The 27,534-nt window shown below is 38.8% G+C and overlaps 1 protein-coding gene across 1 annotated transcript in view; it reads right to left on the bottom strand.

Annotated features, from left to right (window-relative positions):
* Positions 1-24,736, bottom strand: part of LOC129778034 (uncharacterized) — a 35,275-nt gene extending 10,539 nt beyond the window's left edge. The window contains exon 1 of the mRNA XM_055784669.1: positions 23,892-24,736. Within this exon, the coding sequence (XP_055640644.1) occupies positions 23,892-24,098 (207 nt within the window). The 5' untranslated portion in view covers positions 24,099-24,736. The remainder of the gene's footprint in view (positions 1-23,891) is intronic.
* Positions 24,737-27,534: the final 2,798 nt, after the last annotated feature.

The following is a 27,534-nucleotide window of genomic DNA, read 5'->3' as shown; positions in this document are numbered from 1 at the left end:
AGCAGCTGTGGCTGAGAGGGGCCTAAATGCACGTCACAACACACACTTGAAACTCCCAGCAAAGAAACGAAAGCGCGCGCGGGACTGAAGTTGAAAGGGAAAAACTTTTATTCTCAAGTGGGTCAGACCCGTCCTCATGAGGGTCGTCGCTGGGAAACAACAAGGGATGGAGGGATCGATTATTGCCGTTGTTGTTGTTGTTGTTCGAACAATTTTTCTGCACTTAAATTTCATACAAAATGAGCGTAAGGGTACGGGCCGGAGACGTCCGGAGGGCTCTTGCCAAAAAAAGGGGTCCATTAGGTTCAAGTGGATGCGTTCGTTTCGACGATGAGATGAAAATAAATAAATAAATAATAGTAGGATCAGATGTTATTTTTAAATTAAATGGTATTTTGGTCCTCCTCGATTAGGAAGGGGAAACTATTACACACATTACTCGGACTACCGCTGGTTTGGGTGCGGTTTACCCACTGTTTCGCCCGCTTGGGCGGATCATCTGGAAGCGAAATGTTTGCATTCAACAGTTTGATTTGCAAATTGATAAGTTGATTATATGACTGTTTACAATCAGCGGACATTTGAACAAAATTATCCCGACACGTGGCCGTGCTTCTGCACTTGATGAATGTTCAAACTCCGCGATGAGTTCCCTCCAGCCACTGCTATGCTACTATGCTAAGCGCTCAACTGACACGCCCAGGAAGCTGTCACTGATGGTATCTTGAAATTGTTTCATTTCCCCCCGCGCAGTTTGGCACAAGGTTGGAAAATTTTTCGTTCTGCTTGGACGATTCTTGTTTAATCAAATCCAGAGACTCGGATTCTTGATTAAATGTAGTACATAGCGTGTTCAAAGCGGCCCAGGGGGGTTGGAGGGGAAAAGGCAGGTTTCGGACCGATGAGCACTACTCTGGAGTGTGGGAGCACGTGTTTGCGGATGCTGTCAGAAGTTTCATTTTTTGACGGGAGGCGTTCCCGGGAGATATACGAACGGAAATTAGCTTTGCGTGTCGATGCAGCGTGTTCGTAAACTGAATGAAATTGGAAACAGTCATTATTAATAGTATCAGTTCTTCATGTGTAGGTTTTCTTCCAGTGCAGTACATTTCTATAGAGCCGATCAGAAAGTTTTTTGACGTAGGACGACGTAACTAGACGTATGAAAGGAAGATATGAATGATAAAATGAAAGTCTAAATACTGAACATGTAAAAAAATAATTAAAGATTTGTAATGCTTATAACTATATATATATATATATATATATATATATATATATATATATATATATATATATATATATATATATATATATATATATATATATATATAATATATATATATATATATATATATATATATATATATATATATATATATATATATATATATATATATATATATATATATATATATATATATATATATATATATATAATTATGCCGTGACTTAACTCGCGGTTTAAAAAAAACTTTTATTTAATTTCTAATTACCCTTTTTATTCGTTTATAACACTTTACATTCGGTTCATAAACCTTTATGCCCGTATTCAACTCGGCTACGCTCAAGACTAAATTCTATAATCGTATTACAAGGCTTAAATAGACTACATCTGCTGATCTCATTATTTCCGTCGGTGGTTCGAACCTGATCGAACCTTTGTTCGCGTCGTTCGATTGATTTCCGCGGCGTCGGCAAATGTTGGTTTACACGCGCGGTGTAACTTTGACGCCTCTGTCTGTTGCTATGGGTCTCGGCTGGGCTTTTGCTGACGTCTTGACTTCTGGGACGCCTTGGTCGGTCGGTTGTGGTGTAACGCCTCCCCCCTTAGATTCTCGTCCGTCCTCGGACGATCTTTCGAAAAGGACGAGACTCGGTAATGGTCCAAATTCTCCTTTTCCAATGGTTTGTTTAAGTTCCGTGGTGGTTCCAACATGGCTTCGAATTTCCAGAGTTGCTCTTTCCTTCGCTTTGAATCTTCTGTCGATGATATAAATGGTAAAAGAACAGATAATGATTAGCATGAGGAGGACTCCTCCTCCGATGGTTGTTGTCCTTTTTGAACGATGCAGGTCTAACTTTATGTCCTGCAGACTGTTAAGGTTTTCCAATTTGAGGTGGTTGATTTCATTATTCTCCTCTGTATAGTTTAATTGTATCAACTTATTTCCGTATATTGGGAGAAGGTATTCTTCACTATTTCCAAAAGTTACTTGGTTATTGAAGGTGATGTTCATCACTTTGATTGTACAGTTGTTTGTTTCGATGATTGTCGGGGTGTTGATCAGTCTGGAATTGTTGCATGAATCAGAGATCAATACATTTTTGTTTGTGTCAACAAGTATGACTCCTTTCTTAATTTCTTCGACACGGATGGGTTGTCTGACGGGTTTTATGATACATTTTGGTGTTTGGTGATTCAGAAGGTTATAGATGCAATCATCTTCGAGAAGGGTTGTAGCTTCGCAAATGTCGCAAAGTTCGCTTTGTCTGTAAATGATGTCTCCATGCTTTGCCACCAGTTTTACGTCTGTGCTGATTCGTGTACTGTTTATGTTGAGCGTCTGAATGTTGATCAGGTCGAACTCGTTGTCCCCGAGGATGGGTATTTTCACCAGTATTATAATTTCACCTTGGCTTACAATAACGCTTCCTGAGCTGTACTGGAATATTTGATCTAAATAGTCTAGCTTTAGCTTTTGAGCATTGAGTCTGTTGAAAATGTACTTCTTCTCTTCAAATGAAAATAAATTTCTGTTTAAAATGTTGAGTTTAGCAAACTCGATTTGTTCTTCAATATTTCCGAGAATCTGAATTATAGAGTCAAGGTTTACAATCATGTTGATATATTCCAAATCTGCTCTGGTTACCAAAGAATTGTTCCTCTGTTCCACAATCTGTTTATTGATCTTTTTGAGTACGTCTGTTATGTTATTAATTTTGTTTTGTATTTTTTCGTTAATGATTATTTGTCTTGATATAGATTTCGATAGTAAATTTTCCTGTTTCTCTAAAGTTCCCAAACTATGGTTTATAATTTCTAAATCGTCATTATCAGGGTTTCCTGCTATTAATTTTATTGCTGTTCCTAATGCGTTTACTAATGCTCTTTTACTTCTGTGGGAATACAAGCTCATCAATTTACCTTTTGAGTTTTGTATTTTGAAATCTAAAGTACTTCTTAAGTGGTCTATAACTTTAATATTTCCTGCGATTTTTTCAATGTAATTGATATTATGTTCGATAGAGTGGATATTAATCTTTTGGATAATTCTCTCGAATCCTATCCTAATCCTGACTTGTTTTAATTTTATGGCAATTATACCATTGTTGTGAGATAGATCTTTAAGTTTTGTGCAATTTATTATGACGATGCATGAAAATCTGCAACGAGAGTTAAATAATTGATTTATCGGTTATTTCTTTATTCTATTTTTGTGGATTTTAATATTATTGACGTCTTCAAATGTTAGTTCGTTGTTGTGTTTAATCGTTGTTATTTTAAACGGATCTTTGTCCTTTGTTAAACGTTGAGAGTTTTTTATGTATTTAATTTCGCCTGGTTGAAGATCTTCAGGTTTTTCGTTATTCATATTTTGTTGTTCGTATTTATCTTTTCGTCTATTTAGTTCGATTTTAACTGCAGATTGCAGGTTTTTAGATTTTTCAGATATTTCTTCCATATTCGTAGATCCAGAGTTATTAAAAATCAAATTTCGCGGTTGGGTTTTTATTACTGAGTGGAAACTATTATTGTAAATGTCGATGGCGATATTTACTTGCTCGTTTAATGTTAAATCTTTAAATTTTGCTTTGTTTGTGCGGAAGGTTTCAATTAAAGTGGAGTGGAAACGTTCCACGATACCATTTGAATTGGATCCACTTGCGAGGTGTATCTCTATATTGAGATCATTTAGGAATCCCATAAAGTCTATGGACCTGAAAGATGGCTCTTGGTCACTCACTATAGTTTGAGGTCTTCCAAAATTTCGAATGTGTTCGGTTATTGCGGTTTTGATATCAACTATTGTTCTTGTGCTTAATGGAATCGCGTTTGCAAATTTTGAAAATGAATCAACTATGGTGAGCCACTTTTGACCTTTTAGGAAGAAAATGTCAATGTGGACTCTGTCGAAAGGTTTCTGTCCAAATGTGCTTTTTCTAATTAGTTTGGGTGGATTTCTGTCATATTTGGCTTTTTTGCAAATATCACAGGAATCGACATAAATTTTGACCTTTCGATCGAGTTGCGGGAAAAAGTGTGTTTGTAGAATCTGGTTCCGGTTTTCTTTGATTCCTCTGTGTCCGTATTGGTGAATTCTTCTTATGATCTCGTCTTGCTCGACTTCCATTCTGATGTCCTCCAACATGGTCTCTGAAATAAATACTTTGTAAATAATATTTGAGGAAAAATGTTTTTTATACGTCTCCTGCACTAGTTGTGCTAATGAGATAGGTACTTTTATACAACTCAAACCCTTCGGATTCAGGGTCCGTTTCAACGTTTCAACTATGTCTTCTTCGGTGTATGTTCTTTTTACTATTGTGTGTCTGTGATATTTTGGAAAAATTTGTTCGTAGGCTGCAAGTTCTACATTTCCTATTTTGAATATGACTTGTGTCCGAAAAACGTTGATAGGTCTCTCAGTATACCGAATAAAGTAGTCATCACTCGTATCCGCTGAGTGTACTGTCGTTCCGTCACTTTCGTCGTCTGAAGGTTCGTTTCCTCGCTCAGAAGGTTCAACATTTAGGGAAAGCGATGATTGCGAGTGTGCGTTCAGGTGTTTTTCTATGTTTACGCGCGACAGCGCGTCGGCGACAACGTTTTGTTTTCCCGGTTTGTAGATTAGTTCGTAATCGAATTCCTCTAAAGCCAGCTTTCCTCTAATTATTCTGTGGTTAGCGTTCGTGAAAGAAAATGTTAGTGGTTGGTGGTCGGTGAACATTTTAAACTTTCTACCATAGAGGTATGGTCTGAAATGTTTCACTGCCCATACTATCGCGAGAAACTCCTTTTCGGTAGTGGAATATCGTTCTTCCGTTTTATTCAAAGTACGTGAGGCGTATGCGATGGGTCGGTCGTTACCTGCTGGCCCTTGTGACAACACTGCACCAATAGCGTGGTCACTCGCATCCGTTGTTAGTGAAAATTCTTTGCTAAAATCAGGGTAAATTAATACCGGGTCGATCGTCAGAAGTTGCTTACACTTTTCGAAGCATGTTACTACTTCTGGTGTAATTTCGAATTCAATATCCTTTCGGAGAAGTGTTGTTAACGGCTTTACAATTTTTGCGAAATCCTTAATAAATCGCCTGTAGTAGCCAAGCATTCCTAGGAATTGTCTCACTTCTTTTTCGCTTTTAGGTATTGGCCATTGCCTTATTGCATCAATTTTGTCGCTGTTTGGTCGTACTCCCTCTTCAGAGACTGTATGACCTAAAAATTGCGTTTCTTTCCTAAAGAACTCGCATTTGTCCAGCTGAATTTTTAGTCTTGCTTCTTTCAATTTTGCGAAGACTTGCGACAAATTTTTCAAGTGCTCTTGAAGCGAGCTGGAGAAGATGATGATATCGTCCATATAGACGAAACAACATACTCCTACTAAATCTCTCAGAATGCAATCCATGACTCTTTGAAAAGTCGCTGGGGCATTCTTCAAGCCAAATGGCATACGAGTAAACTCATATTTGCCACCGTTTACGGAAAAAGCAGTTTTTTCTGTATCTTCCTCCGCTAATTGAATTTGGTGGAAGCCAGAAACTAAATCGATTGTTGAAAAATATTTCGCCTTTCCTAATTTATCCAGAATATCCGTAATTTCTGGTATAGGGTATTTGTCATTAATTGTTTTCTCGTTTAGTTTTCGGTAATCGATCACTAAACGGAATTTTTTTCGTCCAGATGCATCGGACTTTTTAGGAACCACCCACACAGGTGACGTGTAAGGCGAGATTGACTCTTTTATGATTCCGTCTTTCAGCATCTTTTTAACTTGCTCCTGCACCTCGCTTTCGTACACGTAGGGGTACTTATACGATTTGGAGTGTATCGGAATACTGTCCACGGTGCGTATTTTATGTTTAATTTTATGGGTGAATGATAACTTATCACTTTCCACATATAAAACGTCGTTGTATTTCCTGATCAATTTCCTGAGGGTATATTTCTCCTCCTCATTCATATGATCGTCTCTTATGGTGTAATTTTCAGAGTCAACCTTTTTCGGTAGCTCTGTCAGCTCGAATGGGTCAACCTCTGTATCCAAGTCATTGCAAAGCTTGATCTCGTTCGAATTGATTTCCATCGATTTTTTTGTATAATTTTGCACTGCTACAAAGGCTGTGTTATTAGCACTTCTGTAGAGGCCTGGCAAGATAGAAAATTTTCCGTGAGGCTTTTCTTCCTCTATAAGAAAATCTCCATTTTTCTTGGTTTTCAATTTTATGAACTGATATTCTTGTTCATTTAAATTGATTTTATGTTTCTCGGGAAATCTCTTTTTCATTGCGAAAGTTTTTCTCCCGATCCTCAATGTATTTTTACTGACGTCGATTTTAGCATTTAAATTTCTCAATGACTCGTATCCGATGAGTCCATCGAAAAATTTATGAAATTTGAAAATGAAAAATTTCAGTTTTTTATTTATAAGAAATGGGTCGAAGGAAGCGGATTTATCGATTGTAAAGGTTCCCTTAATGTTGGTTACTTTTGAAATCGGTTCTGTTTTGCAGTTTTCTATGTTTACATGCTCGGGTGATATGTAATTTTTGTTCGCTCCTGTGTCGATCAAAAATTTCATCTCGCCTTTGGATGTTGCAATGGTGATGTAGGGAATAAAGTTATTATCGTTCATTATTTTTCTTTTTGTAGCGCCTCGGCCACGTGAAAATTTAGTTCATCGTTGACGAAATAATCGTCATCTTCCGAATCGAGGACGGATTCGTCCAGCTGTTCCGAAGTGTCAGGTTCTGTTTGATGATTTTTGCTGTGTTCTGCTGTTTCGTGGCTGTTAACCTCTGCCCGCGATTTCGCTGTCCTCATCGAGACATCGTCATCTGGCGGTGGAGCTCTAGCTTTGAATTTCGCAGACCCGTATGGTTTTTGATTATGCAAGTTATTGTTAGAATTTGAGGTGGATGGCTTCGCGTTAAAGTGATTGCCATTACTATTGGGGTTGGGAGACGGTTTCGAATTATGTGAACCGTTACTATTGTTGGATCTGATATTTTTATTTGTGTCAGATGGTTTTTGGTTTAACTTCTGCCTATATGCAGCGTTGGCATATTGTATGGTGATTGCATACGCTTCCTCCAGACTTTTAGGTCTGTAGCTTCGCACGTGCATAGACAATTCCTCTGTGAGCCCATCTATGAATCTAGTGAGAGTCATAAGGCTCACTAGATCATTTATTGCTCTTGTAGAGTTGTTATAATCATCCATTGTCGCTGCTGTGGATTTAATAGCAGTGTCTATGGTTTTGATTCGGTTGTAGTATTCAGTGATGGATTTTTTTCCTTGGTTTATATAAAACAACGATTGGATATGAGATGTCAAATCTCTCCTATCGCCGTATGAATTTAGAATAATTTCTTTGATTTCTGCCCAACTGTTCGGGTTGCCGGCAGCAATCAAAATTTCTTTGGCCTCTCCCACGATTTTATTCTTTACCGCTCTGACCAATTGGCTGTAGACCGGATCATCTCTGTATCTTTCAAAAAGATGCAGGGTGTTTTCGGCGTCTTCAAGCCATGCGTTTGTTTCCCGTTTGTTTCCGGAGAATGTTGGTAAATTCTTAATAGGATCCGGAGTTCTAAACTGCATAAACGGATCCTCCGCTTTTGCTTTAAGTGTTCTCAATTGCCCAATCAGTTCGTTCTGATTGTGAGTTAGGCTCCTTATGTGTTGGAGTAACCCTTGAATTGTTATTTCTTGTTGCGGAATTGGTGCATGATCATCCAATTCCGGGGCCAGAAGTTCCGGAGAAATCATTTGCTCCCGCTCGGCCATTTTAATAAATTTGTTTTTTCAAAAGAGTTTGTTCTTTTTTTTTTTTTTTTTTTTTTTTTTTTTTTTTTTTTTTTTTAAAAATCTTACGTACTTTATACGCGCGAGAAAATGTGTTGTTCTACACTTCACTTGTTAATGAATTAGTTATTCACTTTGTGATATATCAAGTGTCCGCTTACCACTGGTGGGGGCTCGCACTTCTGAATTAGTATTTTGTTGTGTTAGGTTTAGATAATTGTTCGTGTTTACTTACAGGAAGATTACTGCTTTCATCTCCTGGAGTCTGGGTAGGTTGAATCGGTTTCCTCGTAGATCGTTCGTTCCAGGTGGCGGGATTAGTTTTCCTAACGGCAGCGAGTCCTTGATTTTCGCTCAGGGGGTCCTCTCGCTTGTTCGTTTGGTTTCTTCAGTAGATGTAAACTTCTCCTCTTTAACTCGGTGGCGGTGCTTCCAGATATCCGCTCTATAAACACTACTCACTTCGTTGTACCACTTGGCCAATGACTGCGCCAATTATGCCGTGACTTAACTCGCGGTTTAAAAAAAAACTTTTATTTAATTTCTAATTACCCTTTTTATTCGTTTATAACACTTTACATTCGGTTCATAAACCTTTATGCCCGTATTCAACTCGGCTACGCTCAAGACTAAATTCTATAATCGTATTACAAGGCTTAAATAGACTACATCTGCTGATCTCATTATTTCCGTCGGTGGTTCGAACCTGATCGAACCTTTGTTCGCGTCGTTCGATTGATTTCCGCGGCGTCGGCAAATGTTGGTTTACACGCGCGGTGTAACTTTGACGCCTCTGTCTGTTGCTATGGGTCTCGGCTGGGCTTTTGCTGACGTCTTGACTTCTGGGACGCCTTGGTCGGTCGGTTGTGGTGTAACGTATATATATATATATATATATATATATATATATATATATATATATATATATATATATATATATATATATATATATATATATATATATATATATATATATATATATATATATATATATATATATATATATATATATATATATATATATATATATATATATATTAGGCTGTCAAAAAAGTCCTGCAGTATTTTTTTTGAATTTTCATTTGTTCATAAAATTAGTTACAATCATCTGTTTTAAGTCAAATATGCACCGTTTTGTTCGATGACTTGTTCCCAACGAGATGCCAACTTCATAATACCCCTGTTATAGAAGCTCGCTTCCTTATTGGCAAAAAACTCGGATAGCCAATTTTCACAGGCCTCTTTTGTGGCTAACTTCTGACTACCCAGCTCGTTCGCCATGGATAAAAACAGGTGGTAGTGACTTGGTGCAAGGTCCGGACTATACGGCGGTTGCAAAAGAACCTCCCATCCGAGCTCCTGGAGCTTCTGGCGCGTCACCAAAGAAGTGTGTGGCCTGGCGTTGTACTGATGGAAGACAATGCGGCCTCTGTTTATCAAAGATGGCCTCTTCTTCATGAGTGCTACCTTCAAGCGGTCCAGTTGTTGGCAGTACAAGTCCGAATTGAGCGTTTGGCCATAGGGAAGCAGCTCATAATAGATTATTCCATGACAATCCCACCAAACACACAGCAAAACCTTCCTGGCCGTTAATGAGGGCTTGGCCACCGTCTGAGCCGCTTCAGCGGGCTTCGACCACGACCGTTTGCGCTTCACGTTGTCGTAAGTGACCCACTTTTCATTCATAACTTTTGATCTACTGGACCGATTCAGACGATCGACACATGAAATTAAAGCTATAGTTAGACAGTCTTCCTGGAAAAATATTAGACTTGCGAAAAAAAATGGATTTTGATTTTGTAATTATTGATTGTATTAGTTTTTATAGTTTACTAGCTGTACCCTGCCATGCTTTGCTGTGGCACATTGTGGTTGTATGGTTGAGTTGAATTTTTCATTTTTTTTTAATGTTGTAACAACAATCCTAGATGTGTTTGGTTGCTTTGTATATTGTATCATAGTTTGAGCTCAGTCGGTTTCGTACTTTTCGAGTTTTTAACGCGCACACAAACGAACAGGAAACTTTTAAATAAATTTTAATAAATTTTAAATCACTTCGAAACACAATTTCAGTTCATGATTTTGTCAAACACGTGCAAAAAAATTTTTCCTTCACATAGAACACATTTTCATTACTGAATAGTCGATTTTCATTAGAATCTCAATTTCAGAAACGCACTCTGGTCATATATAAAATCATTTTTCATCCATTTTTCCAATTTTTAATGCCGTAACAACACTCCTTAAAGTGGATTGTATATTGTGTACAACTTTGAGCTCAATCGGGTTCGTACTTTTCGAGTTTTTGACGCGTACACAAACGAACAGAACATTTTTATATATATAGAGATATGGTTTCGGGACCAAGGATGCTATATATTTTTATATTTTTTCTTGAAAGCTTTACATAACACATCCAAAACCAGAGTGTTGTGTTATTTTTCGTTTTTAAGTTATGATTTTTCAAAGTTAACATGTTTTCAGTCTTCGTTCAATATTTCTAAGAACTAGATTGTATGTATGCGACTAAATTAAATTAATTGGCAAATCTGTCATTTTTTTCTAGCTAGCTAATGTGTCAAAAAAAGGCTAGCTAATTGGCTTTAATTTGATATATCGATCATCTAAATCGGTCCAGTAGTTCAAAAGTAATAAATTTTTGAACAAAGTCATTTTTGGAAAAAAAAGCCTGGTTTCAACATATGTTATGTGAAAAAGCCTCAGCTTTTCAGAAAAAAAAATATAAAAAAATATAGCGCCCTTGGTCCCGAGACTATGAAAACAATAAAAAAAAAATACTAACGAATAATAACGAGAGAAGAGTTCGAATTCACTGTATAGTATTTTTTCAAATAAAGCCAGGTGATTGGTTTTAATTTGACATGATATATCTAAATCGGTCTTGTAATTCAAAAGTTATGAATTTTTGAAAAAAGTTGATTTTTCGGACAATCCTAAAATGGAAATGGTCACCCTACTGAAAAAATAAAAAAATACGGGTCCAATAGTTTGCGATAAAGAACAAAACTGCAACTTTTCACGAAAATCTGAGAACCACTATACCGGTTTGGCATGGAATGGCTGCAAAAAGAGAACACAAAACGTTGGATGAATGTTTGCCATCAAGCATTGCATTGTTTCTTACATGCGCTTTTATCGTTCAAGTCAAAAGCATATCGGCATGTGTGTTCCATGTGTTGAACATCCGCCAGCAAATCCAGATGTCTCCCAACTACGTTCTTTCGAGTTGTGATTGTTAAGTTGATGATTTTTTTCGCCACAACATTGATTTCACAACCAGCCATTGACAACCCACCCACAGCTCAAACTCGAAACAAAATGGACAAATATTTTATAACTGTCACAACCCAGGATTACGGCAACGGCATTCGGAGCATTCCCATTGCGATGCCGTAGACAGCCACAATGTTTACAAAAATTCCGCATTTAACGCGTATTTACACAAAACACATGGGTGACTAATTGGCTTCGCTTTTATGATGTTCACGCCTGCTGGGATGGCGCACGCGACGTGAGAAATGTTTATTTTTCTCCGATTTTCATCATCCGCGCGCGGGAATCGAGCTTGCCTGATCGCAACGTGTGCTGTTCTTTGAAATCAGAAGAGGCTGGCGCAACAGCTAATCTCTTATGCCAACGGAGATCGTCAGAGCTTGATTCACACCCATGTTCGCGCGGAATACGTATTTGTTACGGAGCAAAAATGGAAACGTTTTCAAGAAATGAAATCTTCATGTGTGGTACTCTCCGTCCGTTGCTGGCCTAATTGGTGTAATGCAGTTTTATGACTCCTTTAGATTAAGCCCAATTTACGACCTAACCCATTTATTTTTAATGCAACGGAAAACGTGGAAGCTGAAGGAAAATACCGCTCCCGAACTGCTGCTGCTGGTAATCCATTGGAAGCTAAAAGCATTTCCTTCTGTTTTCCGCGCCATATCCATAAATTATGATTTCCAAAAGTTCTCCCGCTTAACTCTTCCGCGGGAGAGGTTGTGTCCCTCCGTTTGCTCGCTTATGCCCCGCTCCAATGGCAAACGCAGTCGAGTTCTAAAGTTTATAATATTTCCGTTTCCAGCGTTGAAGTGGATCCCTCTTTTTAGCATTCCAATCAATTTCCAACCACTTGCGAGGCGTTAAAAACGCTGCTTGTCGGACGGATTTAGATCAACTCATCCAATTAATCTCCAACCGAAGCCAACTTCAAGCACGTGGGTCTGTATCGAGACGCGCGCCTCTCCGGTGATAAATGCAGCCGTTACAAGTGGACGAATCGGAGCGATTTATCGTCGCACTTTGCTAGATAAAACTAGTTTCGTTATGCCCCAGGCGAGAATTACCGAGACAGTAAATTAGTCGTCGTGAAACGGCGATCGCCACCTTTCGGTGACCGCAGAACGCACCGTGCGCACCAAGACGGTGATAATTTGGGCGAGCAAAGTGTCAAGGGCAATAAAAATCAAAGATACCCGGGTCGAACGTATCTTCGAATCGGTACTCGTTTTATGGCTGACTTCGATCTTTTTTTTTTCTCTATGAGCGCACACGCACCCGCCTACTACTCGATTCCATCTATCTCAGCCGAGCGTCTTTATTACCTTGAGAAAAGGAAAAAAGGTCTTTTCGGGTTTCGGAATGATTCATCGTGTGACGTACGGGGGGCAGGAGAAGAGATTGTGCGGTCGGCAGGGAGTGTGAGTGTGTAAAGTGACCCTGCCGGAGGGACGCATAAATTCCCCGATTGAAGTCGGTGATAACAAACGTCTGGTTGAGGCGGAATGATACGAAAATTGTCTATGGTGCGTGCGTTAAAGCGATTGAAATCTTCTCTCGCCTTCGGGATGATTTTCAAAGAAAAAGATGAGCAGGGATAAGGGAAACGGCGTAAGGATGATCGTTATTTTTATGATTCTTTTTTTTCTCGTTTTGTTTCGTCTCGCCGTTGGTCTCAAGTGGCACGGATTGGATTTCAGCTCGTAGCTCGTTTTCCAAGCACCCTTTTCCGTGTCTAATGTTGTCCCATAAATTAGGTTCCAATTCGTTACGCTAATCGTCATCCAATGTAGCCTGACGCATGATTATGATTAGGTCCCGAACGTAACAGCGATAGAATGGATTCGTAACACATTTTATGGGTTTTTGCTGGAAGAGGTTAATTGTATTCCCGATCACATCCCACAGTGTTCGTCTAGTATTTCTGGGATGCCAGATGTGAAGGCATGTTTCAATTTAGAAAGCACTTGCGACTTGCTGTACAGACATTCAATCGTGTGAATACATTATGAAGATGCTTGAAAGCAAAGCAAAAATAAAGTTAAGCAGTTGAAACCAATGGTTAACCTGGCATCCCTGGTGTGTTTAACTCCGACTGCCGAGTACACTGTAAATACATTCTGCTCTGCTAATAATGTTTACACTGTTCCACTCGGGAAGCTTATTCTCCAGCGAAGCGTGGAATTCCAATCGGAGGAATTAACTTGTAGCGAAAGCGGGCAGTAACAACCTCCGCTTCCTTGCGAAAAACACCCCCTCCTCGCAACCGGTGATTCATGAATCACGAAGATTTTATACACATCGTGCGATCCCCGCCCCCTCCAATGCCTCAGTTCCGTTTCATTTGGCTCCAAAATTTGTTTATTGATTCGAGATTTTATCTGAATTTAATTTGTACGCTTGTTTTCCTCCAACGGCAGGAATCATAGATGGGGAAGCGGGATTTCAAGCATGAAGGTGAAAGTGTAGCGCATCGAGTCGAAAATTTCCGAGGAAAAATGGGTTTGAGTTTTTTTTATTCTGTTTCTCCCTCTCTCTGGTGGTGGATTTATCGGATTTTACTCCCGGGTGTCAGAACCGGTCGGAATCCTAATGGGAGATGTTCGACCCAGCTCAGATTGAATGAGATTTCGTTTCCACCCACTTGACTGAGCTTCAGCTGAAGGGGTTGAGCTCTAAAATAAAATGTTCGGAACGTATTTCTTTCGAAGAGATTGGGAGGTTCATCCGTCGAGCGTTGCCATATGATAACATCGCTTCCACATTCCGTATAGTTTATCTCAGGGGGCTTGTTGTCGAAACCATTCCATGATTGGTCAATTAAAAAAATATATTAGATAAACGCCAACAATGCCACTGATATCCATCCACGTAATTATCGGACCATTATTCAAAGCACTTGCCACGGCATAACACACAGATCCACCGGTTCAGTGACCACCCCAGCCAGCATTGACCAGCTGGTCGGGGCTCTAAAGAGGATTGATTGCAAACACATCAATCAATATCGACGCAATTAACAAAGTGGAAAGAAAATGCCAACAAAACGTTGAGTTTAATTACACCCCCTCCCCACACCCATCGTACCCAAAACTTCCGCCGACTCGTTCAAAGCCAGCTTTGAAGCGTATTTGCGTCTCAACGGCGCATTATCGCTGTTCGAGCGTTAAGCGTGCATACTTAGTCGGGGCTGTTGACACTTGGAACGACACGCCACCACCGCCACCACAAAGGCGACGGCTTCCGTATTCGGCGCGGAATCGGATCACATTTCATTTTCCGATCGATGTCACCTCTGGAAGCGGAGACCGCTAACCCCCGCGCTAGTGCGCCATTTAATTGGTCCGAGAATCGAGCTTTGAGGCGGCATCATCTTACGCGTAAACATCCAGGTCGTGTTTATTCCCGCGAGATTCCCGGAAAAGACTAGCAAACAGAAGCATTATGCGGGAGTTTAGCAGAACTACAAAGAACCGTCGATCCGTTCTTTGTAGTTCTGCTAAACTCCCGCATAATGTTTCAATTCGTTGGCACGCTGTTTAGTCTTATATTCCGATTCCCAGTTATAACCAAACAACTTTCACCTGAACCCTTATCGAAGTTCATTGATTACGAGGGCTCGACGGCCAATAAATCGTGTGTGGAATATTTCAAATATTCGCTCAGTACCAGCTTCAGTTCATCATTTCCATCGGACCATGATTGAAAGCGACAGCCATTATGCTGGTGGTGATGCAACGGTTGTGATGCATCTCGTCCACGCGAGAGGAAGACAAAGAAACCGGAGGGAAAAAATGTAATCTCATCACGTGAACGGTCACGCGTATAATATGGTGGTAAATTCGAAATTCATTAAGTCCAGGAGGACCTCCTCCTGTGAACAATATTACAGTTGGATGCGTTGGATGCTCCAGCTGGCTTGTGGGCAATGCCACACGTTCGAGGGGATACAGGGGTGCACGCATCTGTTACAGATTTCCGATCGAGATTCGTTTCACCAACCGCAGAGTTTTTTTTTCTGGTGCCTGTTTTTCCCATCTACATTACAAGGTTGAGCAACAGAAGAAAATTGATCACAGCTGGGGCGCAGCGGTGGATGGAAAGCCAAAAAAAGGAGGTGCGAAAAACGGGTTTCAGTTCACTTTAGAGGTACTACGTTTCAACAAAATTTCAGTATTGATTTTGAAGACTGTTTCTCTAAAATTTTATGATATTCATTATCAAGAAGGAAACATTAATGATTCGTCACAAACTGACTGCACAGGTTCGAAGTTCCCGCATGAGATATATACTCTCTTACATTTAATCGTATTTGTAGAATCATTACAGTTCATTCTCACTGCAACGTGGTGCGAGCGGAAAATCCTTCACGCGTCTTACGCTTACGATTGAATGTGAGTATTTTTAACGATGTGTTCACATAGGTCGCTGTCTCGTGCGCGATCATCAGAGTTTAGTTCACGTCGAGCTGCAGTGAGAATATACCGTCATTCAGAAGCCTCCGTCTCAGTGTTGTTACAATGTTAATATTCTACAGATTCCCCATTATTAGTTTTCAAATGTACTGCCCATGTTTGTATAGGAGACGTAAGCGACAAAATGAAGAAAATCGACTTTTTCGCTGTTTTGCATTCTACACAATGTGATACGTTCGCTCAACATGCAAACAAACATTTTTTGTTCGAAAACATTTGAGCAAATTTGAAAATACGTTTCCGAAAAATCACTGTTTGTCCGCATAACAGACGTAGTTCCATACAGCTTTCATACATCGTTCGAATATCAACAATTGTCAGTATTATGTGCTATAAGCTAAATCTACATTTGAATCACATTCTTTGTAGAGTCCAAACATGTCTGTCACGATAGGGTCTTATTACTTAGTGTTTCCTAATAGATGAATATAAGAGCTCATTGAAACGCTGCTCATATATTTACATTTTTCTGTACACGATGAACAAAGAGAAGCAATTGTGTTTTTTAATGTTAGAATTACCTAAATTTGCATTTGAATCTTCAAGTAGATAATGAAACAATCAGATCAGTAGTGAAACTAAAATAATATTGGTTATTAGCATTATAACTCCTTGGATTCAACATTGAATTATTCCACATACTCAGCATTTACTTATACCGTTGGAGTAAGTCATTCCAACATCTTTATGCGATTGATCGTGATATCGGTAAATCATGTTGCTAAAATTACCAACATTGCAGATTGTCTTTACAAATTCGATTAATTGAAAAAACACGAACCTGCTGTTCTTATCATATCCCAGAGTATTCTTCAGAAAAAAAAATCTATCATAGACTCGCAACAAATCAAGAGCACCTTTTCCAGACATTTCACTAAATTTCTTCCAAACCATTTTGATTTTATCCGATAACAACTGAAACTACCGACGGAGACGTTTTGACTATTATCGGAATTGTAAATACTAACGCTACAAACAGAGCAACCTGGTGATTACGTCTAGCTATGCGGGCAAATGTCCATTGAAACGATTGATTTTCCACATAAACAGACGCAAGCGTTTTCCAAATGGAAAAAATATGTTTTAATCCGCAAAATCACCTAGGCCCTCTTTTTGTCGATAATATCCTTCAACTGGACAGATCATTTCATCGGAAATTTGCATGGTTATTCTTGTAGAGCAAAAAACCACAAAAATGCGTTTTCCCAACACTAATAGTGTCGTCGATTACGTCTCCTATGCAATCATGGGCAGTGTATATGCAATTTGAAATCGAACATCAAATTGTTGGGGTAATAATCTAGATGAACAAATTTCAGATAACAGATATCTAAGATTTGTGATTCCATACCCAGTGCCGGATACAAATTTCATAATTCAGATTCCATAAATACTTTTTCTTATGAATCAAAAACGGATTCTAAATGGATATTGACGATTCTATATTCAAAAAAGATATCATCCTTGGACATCCTTGGAAAATATATCATCAAATATGCCTTTTGTGGTATCTTGAATTAGAGTGTAGCTCTGATGAGGTATGTAAACAAAGGGGAGTTCTGATTGATACGTCAATAAAGATAGATCTGTTACGATTGTTAGGAGTTTTACATAGAAGATTTATCGGTATTTTACGGAATATAACATTGGCGATCCTGACATGATAAACCGCGCAGAGAGAAAGCAAGGTGTTTTCAAAAACTGATTTTGTTTGCTATTGTTTTTTTTGCCCCCGGTAAGTTATTTGAAACAGCCATGATAATGGTGACAAAAGGATATTCGATATTATTGGAAGTGCTGCTACTATAACGGAACAAATGGATTTGAAATTGCTCAAACTATATGTTTGGCTGAGTGAAAATCTCATAAAAGAAAAGAAAATAAACAGTATTGATTAAAACGTAGAATTTTGTGGACTGCACAGTAGAGGTGGATGTTTATTTTTAGATTATTTTTAGGATGCAGTAGTTGAGTCGGGTAAAGTCCAAAACCAGCTTTTAGTTATATTAAATACTATTGATGCACCATATTGAGCCGGGTTCAGCCCAAGGCCAATAGTTGGTTAGATCTGCGCCGAGTTCAGTTCAAGACCAGAATAATTGCATGCGAAACAGTTAAGTCGGTTAAAGCTCAAGGCTGGCTTGGAGCAATATCGAAATCACCACCATCGGTTCATCATGTTAAAATTCACTGCGTTTCACAACTATAGAACCACGCATTTTTTCTTAGTTTCCAGAGTTATGTAAGAAGTCGGTTGAATTGAAGTATATTTTGTAGGATATAATAACTTTCTTCATTTATAAGCCTGGCCATTTGAACTTTATTGTTGTGCTCAGGTGCGAAACATTAAAAAAAAAAATTCCGGTGTTGCATAACTATAGAACCAGATGGAAAAATTCCCACTCCTATACAAAATTAACGTCAGTTTCACATGAATTACAATGAGTTTCTAATTTGGAAGTCATCTTCAGTTCTCAATCAGTTCAAATAACCCATTCGGGGTGGTTTCGACACAGCTTCACCATGTTGTAGTGTGTATTTCCTTCTACGCAGAGGATACTGCTCGTTTAAGCTTTTCAAATCACTCATACTGCTTGTAAGCTGCATCTACTATTCGTACGATCATTCCTCATAAGTTCTCGATAGGGTTTTGATCTGGTAAACAAGACGACCCGTCCAGAATCTGTGTATCGAGATGTATCGGGATGATAAAAATGCAGAAAGCTGAATAGCTACTATCACGGAATCTGTCACCGATGAAACATGTAGCCAAAAACTCAATAGGACGAATGATGATACGAGAGAGACAGCGGTAACTTAAATAACAAGAATACAAGAACCGAAAATACTCCTTCGAAAGTCTGGGCATTGCATCCATTGATTAGATTACATTCTATTCTTATTAATATTCCTGTCGGGGGATGATGTGGTATTAGAATTAGAGTGTAGCTCTGATAAGGTATGTAAACAAAGGGAAGTTCTGATTGATACTCGTACGTTAATAAAGGTAGGTGTGTAACGATTGTTAGGCGTTTTACATAGAAGATTTATCGGAATTTTACGGAATACCACACCTTCTATTGTGTGATATGCACACATGATATGCATATGCACAAATAAAAGCATCCATCTTGAAGAATTTCCAAATGTTGTATATGCATTGAGCAGACTACTCGTTCTCTCAGACTAAATGTCAGCTTGGAATTGTACAGGAAAATCCCAAACGATGCCAAACAAGGATTGAACCATGTTCGGCTGGCTTATAAGTGAAGTTGGAACTTCTTTTACTCACAGAACACACGGAAAGTGTAAAAGAGAGAATATTTTAACGTCAAACCTTTGATGCGTGCTTATTTGCAAAGTGTCTCTTATTCTGCTCTTTTATTGATCTGATATTCCTATGGCATATATATTATACACGGGCTCGCCCCTCGCTTGAGTAAATGCTGTACCAGTATGGGAAGATAACGCATTTTATGACACTTTTAAGCTCATCCAATATAATATATGATGATGTGAAAAAATGAGCTAAATATTGATTTTGGGTGTAGGATTAAAATTTCAGAACTCAGATTCCAACCCATTCTGTTCTACTTGCAGATAATATCCCTGATTCTAGATTCCAGAAACGATCTTGAATATATCTTGAAGCAGAATTCAGATTCAGATTTGAAAAATTCTGAGCAAGATTCACTATTATGTGAATCACCCTGTCCCTCGATTTACACTGGAGATAGGTTCCCGATAAAACCGTGTAGAGTGAAATCTCCGATTTTGCTATGTAAAACCGTGTAAAACGAAATAAGCCCTCAATATATACTCAATTCAATCATTTAACAACAATTATAAAAATCTACTTATGGAATCCATTATAGATTCTGAATACAAATAAACAAAGAATTCTTCAAGAAGCTAAATTATAAAAAGTTTATTCGCTATCACCACTCTAAGGAACTACTAGTATTTTTATTCTGATTAGTATAAAGTCATCCCTCAAACTTGAGCATTCCTGATGCGATTCTGGTTCAACAGTCGAAGAATTCGGGAAGATCTCAGATTTGACTTCAGATTTAGTGATACAAGATTCAATTAACAGCTACGTAAATTTGTTTTGCTTTATTTATCATTAAATTTAATAAAGAGATTTCCAGTCGAAAGCCGAAGATATAACTCTCCTTTACTTTACTTTTCATTTTTGTCGATATTCTTGGCATTCTAAGAGCTTGAAAAATTGACACAAAAACAAACACGACAAGACTCCAAAAATGCTAGTAAATTGATGGCTTGTCAGCTCTGGAACATAAAATCGCACTCGTAGTCAAAACTATAATTTTTTATTACTTGCTTACATATGAACTACAAATATACATTTTTCAAGTTTTTCAAAATTTGTTATTTCATAAACCGTGTATAGGGGGTCTTCGTAGCCCAATTGGTTGCGTGTCCGCTACTAAGCGAACGATCATGAGCTAATAACTCAGGGCCCCTCAACTGACCATCTTTGTGTGTTATTCTAGCTACTACGTCCACGCAACAATCATCATGTGTCGGTAATCCCAGTCCCTTACCGCTCACATTACGATCTGCTGCATCGGTAATTGGTGCTAATTCTAACACAGCAATGGAAGTCTCATATCAGCAGTCCCATTGTGAACAGTCCAACTGTGAACATTCGAACAATAGGAATATTCTAACGCCGAAAAAAGGCGGCATGTGTTGTGTATCGATAGAAATGGAATACTTGGCATGTGTTGTGTATCGATAGAATTGGAATATTCTTAGGCCTAAACAGCTACTGTGTTATACATAAAAAAAAACAAATGTTTATCGATGGATAGGAATCTTAAGCCTAAATGATATACAACAATAGTTATCTTAACATAAAAAATGTATACGAATAAATTCGGCTCTGTGACAGTTGAATTGCTAAATGAGCCTAATAAACGGATGGGATAAAAAAAATAAATAAATAAATAAACCGTGTAAAAGCGAAATCGTGTAAAACAGGTACCGTGTAAATAGGGGGATAGGTATAATTTGAAATCAGGTATCTGACTCACACGTCATATCGTGTGTATGATTCTAACGATTTCAGATTTGCTTTCGGAATCGGATTCGGATTCAGAATCCAGAGAGACTTCAACCCGGACCCAGATGATGATTTCTAGATATTCAGAATTCAATCATACCCTAGATCAGGGATTCTCAAAGTGTTCGGTTTCCCATGGGACGACATGAAGGAAAACTGATTTTGAGGGGGTCGACGAGGTAGAAAAATCGAAACCTATTATTGACACAAGTTCTTATTTGAAACTTTCAAGATACTGTAAAAGTTGTGTAATGTGAACCAACTTGTTATAAGAATGATTAACATTTTAGTAGAAAGTATTATTGTTGTACTTTTTAAAAACTCAACAAGTCAATGAGGGTGCACAAGTACGTAAAAGAGGAAAAAAAATATGGCAGGTAAGAAAAACGTGAACAAGTTTGTACAAAATAATTCAAGCACGTTTTAATAAGTCTGTATTTAACATATGTGCGTGATTTTAACTCGAAAGAAGTCGTGATCAAATTCAAGTCCAAACATCTTCTTCTTCATCAATGGCACTAACGTTCCTAGAGGAACTTCGCCGTCTCAACGTAGTATTACTTGCGTCATTTTTATTAGTACTTAGTTGAGATTTCTATGCCAAATAACACGCCTTGAATGCATTCTGAGTGGCAAGCTCTAGAATACGCGTGATCACAGTGCAAGTCGGAGGAAATTTCTTTGACGAAAAATTCCCCCGACCGGATGGGAATCGAACCCGAACACCCGGCATGTTAGTTATGACGCTAACCACTCGGCCACGGGAGCACAAGTCCAAACATGGTCCTGATATTTTATTGTATAACAACTTGCACTTATATTGCAAGTTCATTTACGTTCTGAAATTCGTTGGATAATACACTCATCTACATTTGAACTAGCGTTGGCAGAAAACATATAATCTTCTGCAGAAAAAAAAATGTTTAGAAAATGTTTTTTCCTGTGCTGAAGTGTGAAATAAACAAATAAAAGCAACATTTTCAAAAGTTTTGAAATGTTTGTATGTATGGGAGCAGACATATTTTTCTTTCAAACTGAACATCAGCTTGGGATTGTACCCAAAAAAATGTCAAGCGGGGATCGAATCGCTGCCCCCTTCCCTCTCTGGAAGGGAGGGCTCCTATACAAATGAAACACAAGTTACTGCATAACTCGAAAACTTATCAAGCAAATGGAGCCAAATTTGGCTGGACTTGACCATTCGAATAATATTTTGGTCCACGAGCTGTAACAAGGCGATTATTTTTTTTTTGATTTTCAAAACATTTCCTCTCCTCCCAGGGAGCGCTAATCAATTTTTGACTACGACACTGTAATATACAAATGAATCAGTGCAAATCATAGTTATTTTACGTTTATTGAGAGATTTTCTTTAAATTTTTTTATGATTCGTTTATCCGGAAAATTCGCTTATCCAGAGTCAACAAAAATCAACATTCCGGATAATCGAGTCCTGTATTAGATTCGTGTTTACTTTCTGGATTCAGTATCCAAGCTCTAGACTTCGACTCAATATGCTCCGGATCCAAAAGAATATAAAAGAATTAAAATTAATTTGAAAGTTTTGAAGAATTTCAATATGTCGCCCAAGAAAGTATGGTCGTTAACGTTGTATTCATTTAATAAGATACGAAGTATCTCACACTCCGTTCCTCTGGTCGTGATTAACATTCCTATCAATCCAAAGCGGTGATTCGTGGTGGCGTGGTCGGCACTGAATATTTAAAATTCCAGTCACTGAACCTGTATAATGAAGATGGATCACTACTCCCAAACATTCAAAGCATTATTCGTGTAACTACGAAATGTACAGTTTACTCAATGTCAAGCTTCGAAAAAGCGAAGGCTTCTTGAATGTGTTTTGAATGCCGATTAACGAGTTCCCGCGCCCACGGCTCGAAACTACCACCCGCCTTGCAGCAAAAAAAGCTAATAACACGATTACAATTTCAATCAGCTTCGTTCTTCGTAACATCAAAAGTCTGGCGCACATTGGCCCAGCTGCGAATAAAACCCGCACCTAATTACCGAAATCATCCCCCAAAGCGTACTTCCCGGAAAACCCACCCACATCGAAAAACCTTTAAAACTCATTCAAGGCATTAATAATTCAGCCCATTGCTTCCACCAATCTTCAACCAAACCACCGAAAACATTTGCGCAAAGCGAACAATATTAGCTTACATATTTTAAAAAGCATTACAAGCTAAATAAAATCTGCGTAAACACAAAAGCCAAAACCCCATCGAAAATCCACGGTAGCAAAGCGGATATTGGATTCGAGATGGGAGCTGCCAAACGACGATGATGGTCGGAGGCTTTGTGGCAACAGCTTCAATGAGTTTACGTCATGACAGAATGAGCACTCCAGCGCTTCCCTCCTCCGATGACTCCTGTTGAATAAATGACATTGTTCTGCTATTCACTTGCTCTTTTGTGTTCGAGGTGAATTAGTGGGCGGTTGGGTGGCTGGTGATTAGAATATTATTAGAACTACCATCAGTAGCAAGGGAGGAGGGACAAGGCTGGAGAATTATGAATTTTTGATGATCCCATTCAATGTTGGACGGGACGGAAAGCTCTTGTGCTGTTTGTCCTGGGGTGAGGCTCCTCGGCGTCGGTTTCAACAGTGCTCATTTCCATGCATAAAATATGCGAAGTATTTTCAGCGAGGACAACGAAAGTGAAATGATGAATCTCATTGCGAATGATGTGATTATATGCCCCAAATAGTCACTGAAGTCAGTCGGCCATTAAGCCAAACGTCCCGTGCTTTTCCATGGTCTCAACACGGATTTTCCGAATTCAAAATTCATCCGATAGCGTTGGCCTACACTGACGGTGTTTTTGATCTCCTCCATTCGTCCTTCAATATTCAAAGCATCGCTGCATCTTCTCGTAAAATAGGTAAAACTTTTCGTAGAAAATTCCCGGGAGCACGAGTGCATCGTGCGCTCGTAAAATATACATCTAACAACGGGGCATGGCAAAAAATACTTACATTTTTCATGATGCTCCCATTCAACTGATTGTGGATCTGGTGGTGATGCTGGCGCACAGGTGTTGTCGCCTGTGGCGTCCCTGCACGCGTCTGATTGCCACCATTATTATCCCCACTGTGTGCCAAACTGGCCCGTTCCGGTTCCATCGAGGAAGACCCAACGACGTTATTCAATTTCTTGTACTTCAGTAATCCAAAGCGAAGCATCGTGTGACACGTGCCGTGACTAGTCCTAGTCCTTCGTACAAACAAACTTCCTGACGGCCACACTAACGACGGGGACGAGGGTTAATAATTGATGCCTCCGCTGGTCCGGCACTTTCCTTTCGCCGCAGAATCACGCTTTAAATACGAAATTTGCGGCTGCCGCGAGTTGGCTCCTGAAACGCGGTTTGGGACCGAAGAAGCACGTAATAACGACGATAAAATCTCTGTTTAATGCTTTTTTTTCTCCCACACATAAAAGGCGCAACTTGCTCCTACATCGACACACTTTATGAGTGTTTGGGGTATATTTTAACGAGATTTTGCACTTTTCCGTGGGATCGCTTATCGTCAACTTCTCGCTGTAAATTCACACATTATGCTCGGCACAGGCGGTCTTAATTAACGTAATAAATCTGAACCAAATTACTCGGCGTTTAACGTGTGTGCTGCGGACTGTGAGCAAACTTTTTCCCGAACATCGAAAAATAAACTTTGGAACAGTAATTGAGAGCGCGCGCGCCTGTTGACAGCACGAACTGTGAAATGCACGTGATAATCTTTGCCGGTGGCAAAAGGACGAAGGTTCTCGGGAGGAAACCAACCACTCGCGACGGAGGACTGCACAGAACTGGCTGTAGCGTGGCCGACTAGACGGTTGATAGCCACCCGCCGCATAGAGGAATAGGACGCACGCAACAAGATTATGCGAAGCATGCAATGAAAATGAAAGGAAAATGCTTCGCTCTCTCACGTGTTATCTCTCTCCCCCTGTGCTTTTCGGTTTTTGTTGCTGTTCCGTGCATTCTTGATCTTGGCTGACGGTGCTGTTTGGATGTGGTAGTGGCGACGGTGATGCTTATGTTTTCCAGTTGGCTTCAGCAGGGTTGAAGTCTCTGCTTGTTTGCTGGGTATGTCACTGATTCCCAATTTTTTTCAATTTTGGGACCCCCTTCGGATGAAATCAAGTGTTCTACGACCCCCTGAAAGATCATGGATAAATTACGTTGAGGCAAAAAACGGTTCTTTTGAGTGCTTGTTCAATATGATATTTTTTGACTATAACATTAATAGTGAAGATAATAAAACAATTTAGCGAATGAAGTAGGCATGTTTCAAGGTATCACTCACTGCTTGCGCTGTGGGGGAAGAGAAACAAACAACATGTTTGCATATAATTCGGGCGTTAGACTCCATGGCACACCCAAAGTTAAATTTTAGCACATGTTATGGCATCCTGATTTATTACATTGAATGAGCTGAAAAATAACAGAAAATGTTCTACTCCCCAATACACGTATATCATTTGTATAATATATATGCTAGAGCCAATATGAGCGAGCGAAACAGTAGACACATTTAAATGAAAGCATATGAAAACTTTTCGTATAGTTTGCCAAATACACGGCCCAGACATAGAAAGATATATTCTTGTTCTTCTTTATCCACTTTTCAACTTTATTTTATGATTAGGTGTAATATTATCAAGCTTCTAAATAACAGCGCTGGCAGCTATATGGATAGCGTGGTCGTGTGAAACAGCTTTGCATTTCAGCCGGCCTTGGTTCGATCCCCATTGACATCGTATGGACTTATCACATCGTATGGCACAATCCCAAATGAAATGAGAAAAGAAAACAGAAAGAGATGTCTGCTCGCATAAATACGAACTATTTTTAAGCTTTTAAAACAGATCATTATTTGCACATTTGATCCGCCAGCACACGAAATGGCATCATTTCTGCCAAAGAAGAAATGTTTTCATCGAGTTTCTAGAATAGAAACAACGAAGGGGGATAGCGAAAAGAGATTATTTGCGAAGTAAACTTCACCCTTGCATAGTAAGTAAGCTGTCGCTAGCGCATAAGTATTGCATCTCCTCTGAGGAAAATTCTCGGAATATTTCTGTGTGTGTGTGTTTTTTACTTAATTATCATTTAGTAACCAATAGTTTTTTTTTATATATGTTTATCCTTTAGTTCAAACATTGTTTTATAGACAAATGTTTGGTCACCCCAGTTGTAGCTTATATTGGGTGGTCCGAAAAATACGTGCCGATTTTTGCATCGTATTTATAGGCAAACATACATTTATTCAGTTTTATATGAATAGTTTCATCATCTTTCACGCAGCTTATAAAATCTATCCGCCCTGAATATGCCTTCTCGTCGAAAACTGTTAAAGATATTTTTTATGCTGTCCACATGGTTTAGATAGAGGTGTTGTCCTTGAGTGAATTTGGCAGGAACCTGAACTTACCTGAAGCCTGATAACCTGAAGGTGCAATATCGGATGGTATAGCTGGTGCGATAGCCAGACTCCAAAATAATTTGTCATGTTGACAAGGAGACATGAAGTTTGCCACGATGGAACACGACGTCTATGACATTGATTATTTCTGGAAATTTGTCCTGGATCGCTGCAAGTGGCGAGCAGATTTGTGGCGATTTATCGACTGATTGGTTTGTAGAAGCTCATAATAAGAACACCTTTCCAATTCCATCAAAAACAAAGAATGACTTTCTTCGATTGAAACCGGCTTTGGGGTTAGCTAATGGTGGTTAATTTCGCTTAACTCAAGTTGTTTGCTGCTCAACAGTTTTGTTTATGATTCATTTTCATCACCTGTAATGATTTGTTTCAGAACGGCACATCGTATTAAACAAAAACTGTATCTGATGATCTATATATATATATATATATATATATATATATATATATATATATATATATAAATCTCGTGTCGTGTCGTGTGTTGGTAGGCATGAGACTAGGTTGTAAACATTATATGATACCACTAGGATACCGATTACCATATATTAATTTTTTTTCTGGATCTGTTTTTGCGTTTTTTAAGTATAATCGGTTCTTCTAATTATTTATTTCTTCTAATTACATATTTATCTACTATTTATTTACTATTTCATCAAAATCTGAGATGACCATTTTGAGATAATCGACTAAACTAAACTGAACTAAACGTTTTTGAAATCAATTTCGTTTCAAGGTAGGATTTAAAAAAAAAAATTTTTTCTGAAAATTCAATTATTTTCGTATAACTCTTCCTGTTCGCGCCCGACTCTCCGAGTGCCGACCAAAACTTAGCAACCGAAACCACGCCACCGAAAGTGTGAATCAATGCAATCCGCTATAAAAGTGGCGAGCCCGATGCGCTCCACATTTAGTATTCCGACGACCACCGAGCAATATTCCTGCAACAATCGTGCAGTTTTCTTCCCACCACCAACTTTAACCAGTGTTATAATGACCACCACGCAATAAGCAGCAGCAGAAATAACAACAACAGCAGCAGCAGCAGGAGAAGAACAGCAAACGGGTACAGTTGCATTCTCCGACGGTGCAGCAGCTATTCCACGTGTGAACGCAATGGTGTAATTTCTTATCCGTGAATAAAAAATACTAATTTGTTATAAGAGGC

This window comes from Toxorhynchites rutilus, chromosome 3 (assembly GCF_029784135.1).
Source record: "Toxorhynchites rutilus septentrionalis strain SRP chromosome 3, ASM2978413v1, whole genome shotgun sequence".
NCBI lineage: Eukaryota > Metazoa > Arthropoda > Insecta > Diptera > Culicidae > Toxorhynchites > Toxorhynchites rutilus.
Note: the sequence above shows the minus strand (reverse complement) of the source record. Positions and strands in the feature narration are given on the sequence as shown.